This window comes from Schistocerca cancellata, chromosome 7 (assembly GCF_023864275.1).
Source record: "Schistocerca cancellata isolate TAMUIC-IGC-003103 chromosome 7, iqSchCanc2.1, whole genome shotgun sequence".
NCBI classification, from domain to species: domain Eukaryota; kingdom Metazoa; phylum Arthropoda; class Insecta; order Orthoptera; family Acrididae; genus Schistocerca; species Schistocerca cancellata.
The window spans coordinates 164248595-164267455 of NC_064632.1; the positions used below are offsets into that span (position 1 = coordinate 164248595).

The 18861-nt window shown below is 44.6% G+C and overlaps 1 protein-coding gene across 1 annotated transcript in view; it reads left to right on the plus strand.

Annotated features, from left to right (window-relative positions):
• The first annotated feature begins 916 nt into the window (after positions 1-916).
• The window catches only part of LOC126092309 (uncharacterized), a 95619-nt gene continuing 77674 nt past the window's right edge, over positions 917-18861 (plus strand). The window contains exon 1 of the mRNA XM_049907834.1: positions 917-1052. Within this exon, the coding sequence (XP_049763791.1) occupies positions 917-1052 (136 nt within the window). The remainder of the gene's footprint in view (positions 1053-18861) is intronic.

The following is an 18861-nucleotide window of genomic DNA, read 5'->3' on the forward strand; positions in this document are numbered from 1 at the left end:
ACCTAACTAACCTGAGGACATCACACACATCCATGCCCGAGGCAGGATTCGAACCTGCAACCGTAGCAGCCACGCGGTTCCAAACTGGAGCGCCTAGAACTGCTCGACCACCGCGACCGGCAAACGTGGTTTCACATTGGTTTCGCCACGTGTTGAAGACGTTCACCACAGCACTCCTCGAACACTCAACAACCCGCACAGTTTCCGAAATGCTCGTGCCGAGCCCCCGAGCCTCAAAATCTGCCCTCGGCCAATCTCAGATAGATCGCGCGTCTTCCTCATTCTGCAGTGGGAGAGCCCGCGCACTGATACTACACGCAAATGGTTCAAATGGCTCTGAGCACTAAGGGACTTAACAGCTGAGGTCATCAGTCCACTAGAACTTAGAACTACTTCAACCTAAGTAAGGATAATACACACATCCATGCCCGAGGCAGGATTCGAACCTGCGGCTGTAGTGGTCTCGCGGTTCCAGACTGAAGCGCCTAGAACCGCTCGGTCACACCGGCCGGCTACTACACGCACATTGCGTGTGTCCAGCAGTCATTCCTCGTCAGGTGACGCTGCTATCTCCTGGATGGTACCATATCGATAGTAGATCGATGGTCATAATGTTCTGGCCGATCAGTGTATACTCTAAGGGAAGTACCTTCAGAATACGCTCATACGGGCTCTTTCCCACTCCTAGTCGATCGCTTCCTTCCGAAATCCCGAGGCACCAGTCGCTTCATCTTCCGTACAGTGGAAATGAGCCACCAGGGAGGCGCGACCTGTCCCCCGGCGGCGGCGGCGGCGGCGGCAGCTGGCGGGCTCCAGGCACCGCGGATGTCGCAAGGTGTCGCTGACAGCGGGCCGCCTTATCGCTGCCGGGCCTTATATACCGGCGTCGCAGCGCGCGGGCGCACAGTAGCTCACGATGCTTCGCCCAGCCCGCCTCTGCGCTTGCCTGCTGCCTCTGCTGCTGCTCTGGCCAGCGGAAGCGCAGCCGCCGTCTCCCCAGCCGTCGCCGCCGCCGTCGCAGGACGCGGGCGAGGCAGCCCGCCACGGCAGGTGTCAGTACCACACGGCTTCATTCTAGCTCCTCTTTTATCCCTCTCCATCACACAAAAAATGGTTCAAATGGCTCTGAGCACTATGCGTCTTAACTTCTGAGGTCATCAGTTCCCTAGAACTTAGAACTACTTAAACCTAACCAACCTAAGGACATCACACATATCCATGCCGGAGGCAGCATTCGAACCTGCGACCATAGCGGCTAGAACCGCTCGGCCACCCCGGCCGGCTCCGTCATACACCAGGCACACTTCGCTCTACGAGATGTGATGAAAAAGTAACGGAAATTTTTGCTTTTCTTAAAGATTCTTTCGTTTGTAAGTAGGCTGTTTAGGTTTTTTTATTGGTAACGCCACGTAGCGCACTGTATGAAACTCACTGGCTGTGCTGTGTGCAGTCTGTGGCTGGGTGGCATTGTTGTAATAGTCGCTATTGTAGTGTTGGGCAGTTGGCTGTTAACAGGGCGTAGCGTTGCGCAGTTGGAGGTGAGCCGCCAGCAGTGGTGGATGTGGGGAGAGAGATGGCGGAATTTTGAGAGCGGACGATATATATATATATAATGACTTTTGAACACTATTAGGGTAAATACATTGTTTGTTCTCTATCAAAATCTTTCTTTTGCTAACTATGCCTATCAGTAGTTAGTGTCTTCAGTAGTTTGAATCTTTTGTTTAGCTGGCAGTAGTGGCGCTCGCTGTATTGCAGTAGTTCGAGTAACGAAGATTTTTGGGAGGTAAGTGATTTGTGAAACGTATAGGTTAATTTAGTCAGGCCCATTCTCTGGTAGGGATTATTGAAAGTCAGACTGCGTTGCGCTAAAAATATTGTGTGTCAGTTTACTGTTGATCAGAATAGGTTCAAAAATGGTTCAAATGGCTCTGAGCACTATGGGACTCAACTGCTGAGGTCATTAGTCCCCCTAGAACTTAGAACTAGTTAAACCTAACTAACCTAAGGACATCACACACATCCATGCCCGAGGCAGGATTCGAACCTGCGACCGTAGCGATCTCGGGGTTCCAGACTGCAGCGCCAGAACCGCGCGGCCACTTCGGCCGGCTGATCAGAATAGGTAAAGAGCGAAATGTTTGAGTACGTTCAGTTCTGCTCAGCTGTTTAAAAAAATCAAATAATGTAAGAAATTTATCAGCACAGTAATTCATTAATTTTTCGAAGGGGACGTTTCAAGTTCCTCATCAGTATCAACTTGTCCCCTTCAGTCACTTCTGCCAGCGCTTTTTCCAATCTTGGAAGCACTTCTAGAGCTCACTTTTCGTTATGGCTTTCAGATCCTTCAGCGATTCTGTTTGCCGGCCGCTGTGGACGAGCGGTTCTAGGCGCTTCAGTCCGGAACCGCGCTGCTGCTACGGTCGCAAGTTCGAATCCTGCTTCGGGTGTGGATGTGTGTGATGTCCTTAGGTTAGTTAGGTTTAAGTAGTTTCTAAGTCTAGGGGACTGATAACCTCAGATGTTAAGTCCCATAGTGCTTAGAGCCATTTGAACCATTTTATTCTGTTTTTATCTAATCACTGGTCGCAAAACGACGTCGTTTCGTGGTTCTCTTCATCCTCGGGGACAGAAAGAAGTCGAAGCGGTCCATGTCCGACGAATGAGGCACCATAACGATTTCGTTTTTTGCCAAAATATCACGAACAAGCATTGAGGTGTAAGTGGGTGCGTTACCTTGTTGCAATTTCCACAATTGGCTTTGCCAAAATTCTGGTGGTTTTCTTCTGATTGCTATTGGTAAGCGGCGCATAGCTTCCAGGCAGTGTTCCTTATGCACTGTACGACCACAAGGCAGGAATTCGGGGTGCACTACTCCATTATAATCGAAGGAAACAGTGAGAAGAACCTTCACATGTGATGGAACTTGTCAATTTTTTTTCTGTCTTGTCTCTTCGTGCAGCTTCGATTGGGACGATTCGGCCTTGGTTTCATCACCTGTTATAGCCTTCTTTAGAAGTTCTGGATCGTTGTCGACTTTATTCAGCAGTTCCTGAGCGATATCTGCGCTACACCATTTTTGTTAGCAATTCAACAGTCTTGGAACAAACACTGCTCCCACACGTTTCATACCCAATTCATCCGAAAAATATGCTTAGCATGAGCCAGAGGATATGCTGACATCATCAGCAACCTGTATGAAGGTGATTCGGCGATTTTCCAAAACCATTTTGTTTAATTCTTCACATTATCGTCAGTAATTGATGTACTATGGCGTCCGGGGTGGTCATGTCTTCTCGAACCAGTTTGAAAAGTTTATACCACTCACAAACTCTTGTCTTGGCTCGGTATGAATAGGAAAGAGTGAGGACAGAAGATAATGAAAACAAAGAGAGAACAATATAAGTGGTGTGACCAGAAATTAACGGCAACTTTTTTTTGTTTTGCTGGCTTCAAACATACGAATGTCTCATTTTTATCTTGTTGGTACACATGTTCCTGATGTATGTTTACATTTTTAGCTCTTTTCAATGTTTTGTTCATTGTTGACAGTCGAAAAACTTGTACGTGTTTTCGAGTGCTCGGCGAATTTTTACTTTCGAAAAAGATGGGTCAAAGAATTCGCATTAAATTTTGCTTGAAAATTGCAATAAAGTCCAGCACTGCATTCGAAATGTTGACTTTGGCATTTGACGAATCTACTGTGACCCATTTTTTTTTCGAAAGTAAAATTTCGCCGAGCAATCTAAAACACGTACAAGCTTTTCGACTGTCGACAATAAACAAAATATTGAAAAGAGCTAAAAATGCAAAGATACATCAGGAACATGTGTACCAACAAGAAAAAATTAGACAATCGGATGTTTAAAGCCCGCAAATTTAAAAAAATTGCCGTTCCTTTTTTATCACACCTCGTATGTTGTTCTTCTCTCTCTATTTTCATTATCTTCTGTCCTTATTCTTTCCTACTCATACCAGCGAAAAATTTCTCATATTGGAGCAGGAAAAAGGCGAATAAGCTCCTGCTTAAAAGACTCTGACTTAAAAGTGGGACTGCAACTACCTCATGTTATCTTCCTCAGCATCTTTAAAAATTCTGGCATGCGAACATGCACTGAGATGACCAGATTAATGGGACACCTCCTAATGTCGTGTCAGACCTCTTTCAGCCCGGTGTAGTGCAGTATCTCGACGTGGCATGGACTCAACAAGTAGCTGGAGGTCCCCTGAAGAAATACTGAACCATTCTGCCTCTATAGCCATCCACAATTGCCAAAGCGTTGCCGGTACAGGATTTCGTGCATGAACTGATCTCTCTATTATGTCCCATAAATCAGCGATTTGTCCAGAATGTTCTCGAAACCAATCGCGAACAACTGTGGCTTTGTGACAGGACGCATTGTCATCATGAAAATTCCATCTGTGTGTTGGAACACGAAGTCCATGAATGGCTGCAGATGGTCTCCAAGTAGGCGAACATAACCATTTCCGGTCAATGATCGGTTCAGTTGGACCAGAGGACCCAGTCTATTCCATGAAAACACAACTCACGCCACTATGGACCCACCACCAGACTGCACAATGCCTTGTTGCCAACTTGAGTCCATGACTTCTTGGGGTCTGTGCCACACTCGAACATTACCATCAGCTCTTACCGACTGAAATCAGAACTTACTTGATTAGGCGAAGGTTTTCCAGGCGTCTATGGTCCAGCGGGATCGTCACGAGCCTAGGAGAGGCGCTGCAGGCTGTGTCGTGCTGTTAACAAAGACATTCACGTCGGTCGTCTTCTGCCATAGCCCATTAACGCCAAATTTTGCAGCACTGTCGTAATGGATACGTTCGTCGTACGTTCTACGTTGGTTTCTACAGTTATCTCACGGAGTGTTGCTTGTTGGTTAGCACTGACAATTCTACGCAAACACTGCTGCTCTCGGTCGTTAAGTAAAGGTCGACGGCCACTGTGCCTGAAATTTGGTATTCTCGGCACAGTCTTGACACTGTGTTTCTCAGAATATTAAATGCCCTAACGATATCCGAAATGGAATGCCCCATGCGTCTAGCTGCAACTACCATTCTGCCGTCAATGAGACCATAATCACGTCGGACTCCTTTTCTTACGAATGATCTTAGTGCAAAAGGCAGCTCCGCCAATGCACTACCCTTTTATACCTGGTGCATGCCATATTACCTCCATCTGTACATATGCATATCGTTGTCCCATGACTTTCATCACCTCGGTGTATTCGCGTCCTTTTGAACATGCTACTCACCTCTCACTATCCCAGCCTCCTCTAACTGTAACTCACTCACACCCGCCATAAGTCACTCATACTCATCAACTTCCACTTGTCCATTCTCACTCATTCATTCAGTGCAGCTCATTATCTCTTTGTGTCTCTCTGTCACTGCCTCCTGTCCCCCAGCCACAGTCTCCTTCGTTCTGTCTTTCTATTACTGTCTCTTCTCGCTGTCACTGTCTTCCTCTTGCTCTCTCTTACTGCTACTATCTCATTCATTCATTCCCACTGCTGCTTTTCCTTCTCAATTCACATCTCTCTCTTCCTCATTGTCATTGTGATAGGCCCCCCTTATTACCACTTGCTTCCGTTTTCTTCTTCTCTCTACCCTCCCTCCCCTGGCATTGTCTCCCTCACTCCTTAACTAGCAACGTTTTGTCACTCTCAACTGTGTTCCACTGCCACTACGTCCCCCTCTTTGTCTCATTTGCAGGATTTACTATGTATCGTCTTTTTCCCACCGTCAGTGTCTTCTTCTCTCTCGACACAAAAAACCGCGATTACGTTTACAAGCCAAAAGTTGTTTGGAAAATTCTTAAAGGTGCTGAGGAAGGTAGAATGAGGTAGCCTTTTCTGTGCTTTGACGGGAGCATTTTCCGCTGTTTCCCTTCGTTTTCCTGCTACAGCAGGACATGTCAATCATACGAAAATAACTTTATGGCACAGTAAAATTTTGGCAGTTTACTTACGTGGAATTGAAATAAGGCAAAACGATGTAATTTTATATCTCAGACCGGATTTTACGTACACAAAACTTTTGCATGTGCTTTTTACTACTACAAAATGGGTTTTTCAGAAACCTCCAGATGATAACGGAGACGCTTTACAGCATATTTATTTGTGCTATTTCACTTTATAAACTACATCTTCTCTACAGACTGGATTTACGTGCGTATTTTAAGTGTACAAACAGGGAACTTTGGTCTCTGTATCTCGGAAACGGATAGGTTGTTGAAGATCCGGGTCTAAGGAACATATCGTAAAAATTACTGTCACTTGCTGTGCTATCCGCCTGGAATCCACGACTCGGTTTTGGAACGATAAAATCATGTTTGTCGATAACAAATAAATATTTTTGCAAACGGGAAGACTGCAGTTCTAGATAAATGCCTAGACAGTGTACCGTGAAAATTTGAGCAATGTCCTGCAGTTAGTTATGTAGATACTATCCGCTGATGACGCCGAAAAAATGGTGAAAAACGCTTTTTTCGGCTTTTCTCAGGAAGCGCCCAAGAAATAAATTGTGTCTCCACAAGCCCCTTTAGGAGCACCGTAAATCACATGTAACGCAAAAAGAACTAACCGACTTGCTCCGTTTACATCAGCTAGAGGAAATCTGTAGTACTCAAACTTTGTCCCTGTAGTGTAGGATAGTGACCATAAGACGATCCTTCTGTTGGGTAAACCAAGGGTCCCTACGCCAGGGGCTATCCAAAACAGTTGACCCTAGCTAGCTACCAGCAACAGAATCGTGGGAACGGTCCTGGAAAAATTCTGTTTTTATGCGCGGCGTTTTGGAACATATTGGCGGCGCATGCTGTCCCATGCCTTCCGATACATCTACAACTATACCCCGCAACCCACTTTGCGAAAGGAAATTGTGTACCATTGCCACTATTCCCATTTCTGTTCCAGTGACGAATCGTGCGTGGAAGGAACAATTGCTGGTAAGACTCCGTGTGGGCTCGAATCTCTCTGATTCTCTCTTCATGGTCTTTTCGCGAGACATACGTAGGAGTTTTGGTTGACTCTTCTGGAATTGCATGCCCTCCTAATTTCAACAGTGATGCACAATGAGCCGGCCGCTGTGGCCGAGCGGTTCTACGTTCTTCAGTCCGGAACCACACGGCTGCTACGGTTGCAGGTTCGAATCCTGCCTCGGGCATGGATGTATGTGATGTCTTTAGGTTAGTTGGGTTTAAGTAGTTCTAAATTCTAGGGGACTGATGACCTCAGATGTTAAGTCCCATAGTCCTTAGAGCCATTTGAACCACTTTGATGCACAATGCCTCTCTTGCAGCGTCTGCCACTGGAGTTGACTGAGCGTATCAGTTATGCTTTTCTGCTTGCTACACCAACCAGTGATGAAATTTCTTTGAATCTTCTCTATTTAGTCTACCAGTCCTATCTGGTACAGATCTCAGAATGAGGCTACGTCATGCGCAGGTGGACTACACCTACTGAGGATCCTTCCAGTCTTAGTCTGACATCTGCTCTGCCTTACCTGCGATTAGTTTATCCGCTCTTTACACTTTAAATCGCTTCTTACGCGTAGCCGCGCGGGATTAGCCGAGCGGTCCAAGGCGCTGCAGTCATGGACTGTGCGGCTTGTCGGAGCGGAGGTTCGAGTCCTCCCTCGGGCATGGGTGTGTGGGTTTGTCCTTAGGATAATTTAGGTTAGGTAGTGTGTAAGCTTCGGGACTGACGACCTTAGCAGTTAAGTGCCACAAGATTTCACACACATTTTTCTTACGCGTACTCCCAGACGTTTAATGGAAGTAGGCGTTTCCAGTACTTGTTTTGCCGTCACGTGAAAATAAAATAACAAGTCTTTCCAGTTGATAATGCGCAATACGTTACATTTGTTTATGTTAAGGCTCAGCTGCTTATCCCTGCGCCTCTGCAGGTCTTTCGGCATTACACAACAATTTTCTAGTACCGTGAAGTCTCTGTGCCTTATGCGGCTTCCGAAGTTCTCCATTAGGTCATTTATACAGGGTCATTCAGCTGCCCCTACCGTTTTAAGCAACCCGCCATGTTATACCTAGCCTGCAATCACCTCGCATGAGATTTTCGCATTCTCTCGCTCGCTACGTGCACACTGTTCCTCCTACACGAAAAATGATCATGATCTTTTTGTAGGTAATTTAATGTAGTTAAATTTTGTTCTGGTAAACGTTTTCGCTACAGGCCGTAGTTTTCGAGTTATTCAAGAAAAACCTACAGAAGTGACTTTCGATGGCACACCCACTCCCACGGTCGGCCCTCAACGGTCAGGATTCCTAGTAGTTCATGGCACTCCCTCCTACCACAGTACAAAAATTTCCGGCTACACCAAGTGTTCCCTATATTCTACCTTTTTTATCTTTTTTGATTGGGTTATTGTGCCACCAGCATACACTCTCTCTCTCTCTCTCTCTCTCTCTCTCTCACACACACACACACACACACACACACACACACACACTGGCCATACCGGACTCGAGAGTCCATTATTGTTGTTGTTGTGGTCTTCAGTCCTGAGACTGGTTTGATGCAGCTCTCCATGCTACTCTATCCTGTGCAAGCTTCTTCATCTCCCAGTACCTACTGCAACCTACATCCTTCAGAATCTGCTTAGTGTATTCATCTCTTGGTCTCCCCCTACGATTTTTACCCTCCACGCTGCCCTCCAATACTAAATTGGTGATCCCTTGATGCCTCAGAACATGTCCTACGAACCGATCCCTTCTTCTGGTCAAGTTGTGCCACAAACTTCTCTTCTCCCCAATCCTATTCAATACTTCCTCATTAGTTATGTGATCGACCCATCTAATCTTCAGCATTCTTCTGTAGCACCACATTTCAAAAGCTTCTATTCTCTTCTTGTCCAAACTATTTACCGTCCATGTTTCACTTCCATACATGGCTACACTCCATACAAATACTTTCAGAAATGTCTTCCTGACACTTAAATCTATACTCGATGTTAACAAATTTCTCTTCTTCAGAAACGCTTTCCTTGCCATTGCCAGTCTACATTTTATATCCTCTCTACTTCGACCATCATCAGTTATTTTGCTCCCCAAATAGCAAAACTCCTTTACTACTTTAAGTGTCTCATTTCCTAATCTAATTCCCTCAGCATCACCCGACTTAATTCGACTACATTCCATTATCCTCGTTTTGCTTTTGTTGATGTTCATCTTATATCCTCCCTTCAAGATACCATCCATTCCGTTCAACTGCTCTTCCAAGTCCTTTGCTGTCTCTGACAGAATTACAATGTCATTGGCGAACCTCAAAGTTGTTATTTCTTCTCCATGGATTTTAATACCTACTCCAAATTTTTCTTTTGTTTCCTTTACTGCTTGCTCAATATACAGATTGAATAACATCGGGGAGAGGCTACAACCCTGTCTTACTCCCTTCCCAACCGCTGCTTCCCTTTCATGTCCCTCGACTCTTATAACTGCCATCTGCTTTCTGTACAAATTGTAAATAGCCTTTCGCTCCCTGTATTTTACCCCTGCCACCTTTAGAATTTGAAAGAGAGTATTCCAGTCAACATTGTCAAAAGCTTTCTCTAAGTCTACAAATGCTAGAAACGTAGGTTTGCCTTTCCTTAATCTTTCTTCTAAGATAAGTCGTAAGGTCAGTATTGCCTCACGTGTTCCCATTTTTCTACGGAATCCAAACTGATCTTCCCCGAGGTCGGCTTCTACTAGTTTTTCCATTCGTCTGTAAAGAATTCGTGTTAATATTTTGCAGCTGTGGCTTATTAAACTGATTGTTCGGTAAGTTTCACATCTGTCAGCACTTGCTTTCTTTGGGATTGGAATTATTATATTCTTCTTGAAGTCTGAGGGTATTTCACCTGTTTCATACATCTTGCTCACCAGATGGTAGAGTTTTGTCAGGACTGGCTCTCCCAAGGCCGTCAGTAGTTCCAATGGAATGTTGTCTACTCCGGGGGCCTTGTTTCGACTCAGGTCTTTCAGTGCTCTGTCAAACTCTTCACGCAGTATCGTATCTCCCATTTCATCTTCATCTACATCCTCTTCCATTTCCATAATACTGTCCTCAAGTACATCGCCCTTGTATAGACCCTCTATATACTCCTTCCACCTTTCTGCTTTCCCTTCTTTGCTTAGAACTGGGTTTCCATCTGAGCTCTTGATATTCATACAAGTGGTTCTCTTCTCTCCAAAGGTCTCTTTAATTTCGCTGTAGGCAGTATCTATCTTACCCCTAGTGAGACAAGCCTCTGCTTCCTTACATTTGTCCTATAGCCATCCCTGCCTTGCCATTTTGCACTTCCTGTCGATCTCATTTTTGAGACGTTTGTATTCCTTTTTGCCTGCTTCATTTACTGCATTTTTATATTTTCTCCTTTCATAAATTAAATTCAATATTTTTTCTGTTACCCAAGGATTTCTACTAGCCCTCGTCTTTTTACCTACTTGATCCTCTGCTGCCTTCACTATTTCATCCCTCAAAGCTACCCATTCCTCTTCTACTGTATTTCTTTCCCCCATTCCTGTCAATTGTTCCCTTATGCCCTCCCTGAAACTCTGTACAACCTCTGGTTCTTTCAGTTTATCCAGGTCCCATCTCCTTAACTTCCCACCTTTTTGCAGTTTCTTCAGTTTTAATCTACAGGTCATAACCAATAGATTGTGGTCAGAGTCCACATCTGCCCCAGGAAATGTCTTACAATTTAAAACCTGGTTCCTAAATCTCTGTCTTACCATTATATAATCTATCTGATACCTTTTAGTATCTCCAGGGTTCTTCCATGTATACAACCTTCTATCATGATTCTTAAACCAAGTGTTAGCTATGATTAAGTTGTGCTCTGTGCAAAATTCTACCAGGCGGCTTCCTCTTTCATTTCTCAGCCCCAATCCATATTCACCTACTACGTTTCCGTCTCTCCCTTTTCCTACACTCGAATTCCAGTCACCCATGACTATTAAATTTTCGTCTCCCTTCACTATCTGAATAATTTCTTTTATTTCATCATACATTTCTTCAATTTCTTCGTCATCTGCAGAGCTAGTTGGCATATAAACTTGTACTACTGTAGTAGGTGTGGGCTTCGTACCTATCTTGGCCACAATAATGCGTTCACTATGCTGTTTGTAGTAGCTTACCCGCATTCCTATTTTCCTATTCATTATTAAACCTACTCCTGCATTACCCCTATTTGACTTTGTGTTTATAACCCTGTAGTCACCTGACCAGAAGTCTTGTTCCTCCTGCCACCGAACTTCACTAATTCCCACTATATCTAACTTTAACCTATCCATTTTCCTTTTTAAATTTTCTAACCTACCTGCCCGATTAAGGGATCTGACATTCCACGCTCCGATCCGTAGAACGCCAGTTTTCTTTCTCCTGATAACGACATCCTCTTGAGTAGTCCCCGCCCGGAGATCCGAATGGGGGACTATTTTAGCTCCGGAATATTTTACCCAAGAGGACGCCATCATCATTTAATCATACAGTAAAGCTGCATGCCCTCGGGAAAAATTACGGCCGTAGTTTCCCCTTGCTTTCAGCCGTTCGCAGTACCAGCACAGCAAGGCCGTTTTGGTTATCGTTACAAGGCCAGATCAGTCAATCATCCAGACTGTTGCCCTTGCAACTACTGAAAAGGCTGCTGCCCCTCTTCAGGAACCACACGTTTGTCTGGCCTCTCAACAGATACCCCTCCGTTGTGGTTGTACCTACGGTACGGCTATCTGTATCGCTGAGGCACGCAAGCCTCCCCACCAACGGCAAGGTCCATGGTTCATGGGGGGGGGGAGTCCATTATCGCAGCAACGTATTTTCGCCATCTGTCCCTGTCTTGGGCTATTTCCTTCCATTCACCTTCAATACTTAGGCTCCTCAAATCAGCCTTCACATCGTCCTGCCATCTACGCCTCGGTCTCCCCACAGGACGTTTTCCCTCTAGTGCCCTACCAATACTTTGAGCGCTGCCCTGCCCTCATCCATTCGAGCTACGTGACCCGCCCATCGCAGCCTACGTGATTTAATAATATTGATTATGTCAGGGCTTGAATAGAGTTCGTGAACCTCTTCGTTATGCAGTTTTCGCCACTCTCCGCTAATGTCATTCCTTTTTGCTCCGAATATTTTCCTCAAAATTTTGTTTTCAAATACTCGAAACGGCTTTTCATTTTACACTGTGAGAGATCAAGTCTCACACCCATACAGCATAACTGGTAGAATAATAGTTTTGTATATTCTAATCTTTAAATTATTAGACAATATCCTTGATGAAAGTAATCTATTCAGTGAGAAGTAGCACGCATTTCCCGCCCGTAATCTCTTCTTCAGTTCGGGTTCAATCTCATTTCTCGAAGTGAGGTCCACGCCTAGATACTTAAATGTGTTCACTTTTTCAAACTGCATGTCTCCAACTCTTAACATTTCCTGATCTACTGCTGTTGGCATTCTAGTAGTGACCAGGTATTTAGTTTTGTCTTCACTTATCCTTAGACCTACATCTTCACTAGCCTTGATTAACGCGTTCGCATTTGCTGTTACAGATTCTTTCCTATCGCTAATGATGTTTAGATCATCTGCATACCCTAATATCTTAATATTTCCATTTAACTCCACACCCTCTGAATTATCTGCTGACATTCGTACAATATATTCTAGGACTAAATTAAAAAGTAGCGGAGACAGGGCTACTCACTGCTTAAGTCCGTTCTTTATTATAAATTCTTTTGACTCCAATTTCCCCACGCGTACTCTACCTTTTGTATTTTTCAAACTCGCCTCTATAAGTCTAATATACTTCTTTGGTATTCCAAGTTCCAAAAGAATTCTGTACAATTTTGATTGAATTACTGAATCATATGCTTTGATAAAATCTATGAAAAGACTGTGAACTGGTTTATTGTATTCCCATTTCTTTTCCAAAATTTGACGCAGGGTGAATATTTAGTCTATAGTTGATCTGTTCCTCCGAAAGCCAGCTCGGTAATCCCCCACAATTTCATCTGTATATGGTGTAAGCCTGCTTAGCAGAATATTCGAGAAAATTTTTGAACATACTGGTAATAGCGATATCCCTCTATAATAACCATAATCCAGTTTGTCGCCCTTCTTAAAAATTGGGATCAGAATCGAGTCCTGCCACTCTTCAGGTATCATCTCTGAGCTCCACACTTTATTTATCACTTTGTGAACTACTTCTACCAATTTATGTCCCCCATTTTTAACTAATTCTGCAGTTATGCAATCATGTCCTGGTGCTTTATGGTTTTTCAATTTGTTGATTGCATCTCTTACTTCCTTTAACGTTGGCTCAAGTATCTGGGGTTCTTCTTTATGTATTTTGTACGCCTGCTCATTTCCTGCTTCTTGGTGTACATGTAATAGATGCTCAAAATACGCCCTCCATTTACTTAATATAGCACTGGGGTCTGTCAGTATTCCCCCGGCATCCCTTCGAAGTGCATTTGTCCTAGCCTTGAACCCCTTCCTATACACATTTATGTCTATGTGCCATCAGCATAGTCGGCTATTTCATTAACATTATTAATTTAAACGTGCCGGAGAGGGTAACGAAAGAAAAATGACGTTTGTGAACGTTACGCGAAAACTAATTACGTTGACACTTCGACACTTCGACGCAGACTTAGCCCTTACAAGCGCAGTAGTTTCGTATTTAGAACGCCTGACGAATACAGCAATGTAACTGTTTATTTTATGCTCTTAAAATTTACTAAATTGTTAGGTAAAATTTGCGCAAACGTCAGACTTACAATTTGTAAGTGCTCTAAGAAACCGGTGGCGTAATAAGGCCAGTCGGTGAAGACGAAAAAAGGTCGAATGTGGGAAATAATCTGTGCAGTCGTAAATTTTTCTGCAGTGGTACGAGGGGGTGACATAACTAAAGGTTTCCCAGTACAAAATTTAACTACATTAAATTTCCTACAAAAAGATCGTGTTCACTTCTTATCATTTTTTTCTCTAGGGTAAAGAGTCTACGCGTAGAGAGTGAGAGTATGAAAATCTCGCCCGTGGTTTTTGAATTTCAGATATAACACTGCGGGTGGTGTAAAACGACATCTGTAGGGGCAGCTAAGCTATACTGTATGCAGAGCTATTACACTGAAGTGCCAGAGAGACTGGTATAGGCATGCGTATTCGAATACAGAAATATGTAAGCAGGCAGAATACAGCGTTGCGTCCAGCAACGCGTATGTATGACAAGTGTCTTGGCGCAGTTGTAAGATCGGTTACTGCTACTAGAACGGCGGGTTATCAAGATTTAAGTGGGTTTGAACGTCGTGCTATAGTCCACAAACGAGCGATGGGACACAGCATCTCAAAAACAGCGACGAACTGGGGGTTTTACCCTACGACCATTTCACGAGTGTACCGTGAATATTAGGAATCCGGTAAAACATCAAAACTCCGACATCGCTGCTGCCGGAAAAAGATCCTGCAAGAACGGGAGCAACGACGACTGAAGAGAATGGTTCAGCGTGAAAGAAATGCAACCCTTCCGCAAACTGCTACAGATTTCAATGCTGGCCCATCAACAAGTGTCAACGTGTCAACCATTCAACGAAACATCGTCGGTATGGGCTTTCGGAGCCGAAGGCCCTCTTGTGTACGCTTGATGACTGAACGACACAAAGCTTTACTCCTCGCCTGCGCCCGTCAACACCGACATTGGACTGTTGATGTCTGGAGACATGTTGCCTGATCCGACGAGTCTCGTTTCAAATTGTATCGAGCGGATGGACTTGTACGGGTATGGAGACAACCTCATGAATCCATGGACCTTACATGCCAACATGGGACTATTCACGGTGGTGGAGGCTCTGAAATGGTGTGAGGCATGTGCAGTTGGAATGATATGGGACTCTTATACGTCTAGAACCGACTATGACAAGTGACACCTACGTAAGCATCCTGTCTGATCACCTGCATCCTTTAATATCCATTCCGACGGACTTGGGCAATTCCAGCGGGACAATGCGACACCTCACACGTCCAGAACTGCTACAGACTGGCTACAGGAGTACTCTTATGAATTTAAAAACTTCCGCTGGCCACCAGACTTTCCAGACAAGAACATTACTGACCATATCTGGGATGCCTTGCAACGTGCTGTTCTGAAGAGGACTCTATTCCCACGTACTCTTACGGATTTATGGACAACCATTCAGGATTCGTGGTGTCATTTCCCTCCAGCACTACTTCAGACATTGGTCGATCCCATGTCACGTCATGTTGCGGCACTTCTGCGTGCTGGTGGGGGTCCTACACGATAATAGGCAGGTGTACCTGTTTCATTGGCTCTTCGGTCTATTATCGAGAATTAGAGGAGAGTGTGTCACGGATATGGTAAGAAAAGACGTTTTTCGTTGCTGCGAGAGCTTTTCCCGAAATTTCAATCAGCAACTTTCTCCTCCAAAGGCGAAAATATAGGGACAGACGACCATCGTAAAAGAATATGAGATATTAGAGCTCGTGACGAAAGATTCAGGTGTTCAGTTTTCCAACGTGTTGTTCGAGCCTGCAGCGGTCGAGAAATAGCCTGAAAATGGTTCTGTGAACCCTGTGCCAAACTGTTAAGTGTGAATTGGAGATTAGTCATGGCGATATAGATGTAAATGCCAGAGATAAAAATGTGGTAAGTGACAGAAAAAAATCTTAGGACTGGCTGGGGATCACATACTGGGAGTTACCTTTTTTAAGGGTTCCAGCCTCCACTTATATCTTTTGCTTTCGCTCTTCGTTTCGTGACCATCTGAACCAACGGGCCAAGCTACTGTTTTACACAGCATTGTAAATCAACTGATAACGCTATCTGCAGAATGGTTTTGTTTGTACAGCTTTTAGAGTAGTCCTGATGTGGGTTTTTCGATTAAATGGGTACACTAAAATATCATATTCTCATTAAAATTGTTTGTTTTAGACTACGAGGGCACTTCAGAAACTAAATTAACATTATTATGGCAGCCTAAGTAACTTTTTTCGAATGCTGCACTTCACATTAAAGTGACCCAGATACAAGACACTATTTTTCAACATAGTCATCAAGTCTCGGCAAACAGCGGTTGGAACGTCTAGCAAATTGCTTATCTTCTCGACGATAGAAGTCCACTCGTTGGTCACGGAGCCCTCCGAGACCTGTTGTGTGAATGTCCATGTCGTCGGAAAATCTGCTATTACTGTGAATCGGTTCGTCAGTGGTCGATGTCGATAGACTTCCTTCCCGATCAGCGCCACCCACATCTGTGTGGCCCTGGTCATATTGTTGGCAGCATTTCACTGCGGCTGGAGGCGGCATTGCTTTTGGCCCATACACCGCCAGCACTTCACAGTGACTCTAGTGCTGTAAAAATTTTACTCTCCAGCGTACTCCAACTTCGGAGCAAATTCCTATTTGCTGCACTATTTAACTTCCACACTACATATGATCGACCTGTCATCCGTACCGCAACACAACTGCGTCTGCAAGAAACCCAGAACAAGTACCCTCTTCTGACAAGATGCAACTCATGTTGCACAATAGTCTTAGCATTGGACGACATGTGTAACTTACTGTTGTGAATTCGCCTTGTATTTATTGCCAGTAGGGTTCGATGTTATGTTTTTGAAAGTTTATACATTGCTTGCTCTTTAATTTTTAACAGTTAGGAAATAGTCAGCAAAATTCCTAAGTGGCCACATGTTGTGAATGTGGTAACTAAATGCTGCTACCAATTCAGCCAAAACATCCACAGTAGCAGAAAACTGTTTCCCTGCTGTGATTCCTTAGCGTTGGCTGATTTGCATGATTTCAAATAAACACTTGTTTGATACGATGGCATTATAACAAGGATGTGACAACACAGTAAAACGTAAGAAATAACATTTATTAAGATTATATTACAAAATTGTGCTTTAATTGACACACTGTGATGCGTGGCACTTGATGTCCCTATCTTAATACAGTTATAAGTAAATGATTTTGTCTCTTGGCAGTCTGTTAGATTGCAAGTATCAGTAATAGTAAAGTTCACAGTCTTAGGAGCTAGCAGGCAGGCAACCCCTTGACACTCCCCCCCCCCCCCCCATTCCATATGTAGCTGCGTAGGAAGCCTACGTGTGCCTAGGAATCTGACCTAAAGGTGCAGGTACATTTTAATGGACCCAAGTAAAGTAGACAAGTGGCACCAGGGGTGTTGCCGAACAAGATGGTCTCAGAGGGACCTTTTGCCATTTTATTCACGCATGTGTCTACGCTGCACCTCTCCATGGTCACACCACAGGAGGGCGCGGAACAGGAGGGCTGAAAAAGTATAAACACCCGTTGCTGCTACGGATCATTTTTCATATTTCGTCAAATGGTTGCGAACGGATCCTAGTGGCTGCAGACAATACACGAGAGCAAAAATTGTGGACGTACTGCACTCCAAAGGGGTGCTATCACGTTCAGTGGGGTTGCTCGCACACGACGTTCTTTGGGAAGAGTTGAACTGTCTGGAGGAGGAGGATGGTCAGCAGTGTCAAAGGCTGTCAACGATATCGTCCTATCAGTCATCAGGCAGCCAACTGTCGTCCCTGACTGCTACATGTGTTGAATCAATGTACCAAGGAAAGGGGACGCTCAACTGACGCTCTCTACGCCACCCCCGAAGGCCTTCTCGTGTTGATTCTCAGCGGAGGAGTGTCTGAAATGTTTTCTTCAGCCACCCATAAGAAAACCGCACGATTTCAAAGCTGGGCGTTGCGATTCCGACCTTTGTAGAGACTTCAGAAGAAGGGCTGATATGAAATTACACTGAAATAAATGCCCTTAGCTGCATACAGGCGTTGATATAAGTCAACGGGGACATTTGAAAATCTGTGCCCCGACAGGGACTGGAGCCCGGGATCTCCTGCTTACATGGAAAACACTCAATCCATCTGAGCCACCGAAGACACAGAGGAGAGTGCGAATGCAGGGACTTATCTCTGGCACGCCTCCCGCGAGAATCACATTCCGAACTTATTGTCTCGCACTATATTCATAGTGCCCCTGCCCATCATACTCATTACTCGCGGCTTTACTGCGATTCCCGTAAGAGTTCGGGCACTGTCTGTGTATCCGCACAGAAGAAGATGGCCAAATGGCCGGTGAGCCTTATATATGAAGATGGTATCTGTTCTTTCCGACAGATCCGAAAGAACAGATACCATCTTCATATATATAAAGGGCTGAAATGCTGGTAAGAGGGTGCGAGACGACCTTCCCATTGCGTGATACATCACACGGGCATAATTGTGGTAAAATTTAGTGCCAATGTGACACTATTAATGCACCTTACACCTCACATGACCTTCTTAACTATGGGCTTTTTTTCGCACCTGTCGACGCCTTGAACTGTTACCAAATTCGAGGGTGACGTCACAGGAAGCCACACATTTGCATCAGTACAGAGGATGTACGCACTTTTGAGCCAAAACATCAAACTTCTACGTCACAACTGGAGACAATTACGGAGTTCCGAAAAAGTAAAAAAATACTCAAATGTGTGTGAATTCCTAAGGGACCAAACTGCTGAGGTCATTGGTCTTTAGACTTACTCACTACTGAAACTAACTTATGCTAAGAACAACACACACACACTCGCCCGAGGGAGGACTCGAACCTCAGGTGGGAGGGGCCGCGCTGTCCGTGACATGGCGCCTCTAACCGCGCGGCCACTCAGGACGGTCGAAAAAGTGACTCTGTAATTGCGTAGTGTAGTGTAGTTATGCTCATATGAAGGGACTTTACCGTGGAGAGCTGCAGTCTTCAGACCAAAGAGAACAACAACAACAATATGAAACATTTACCTACCAATTTTAGCTTCCT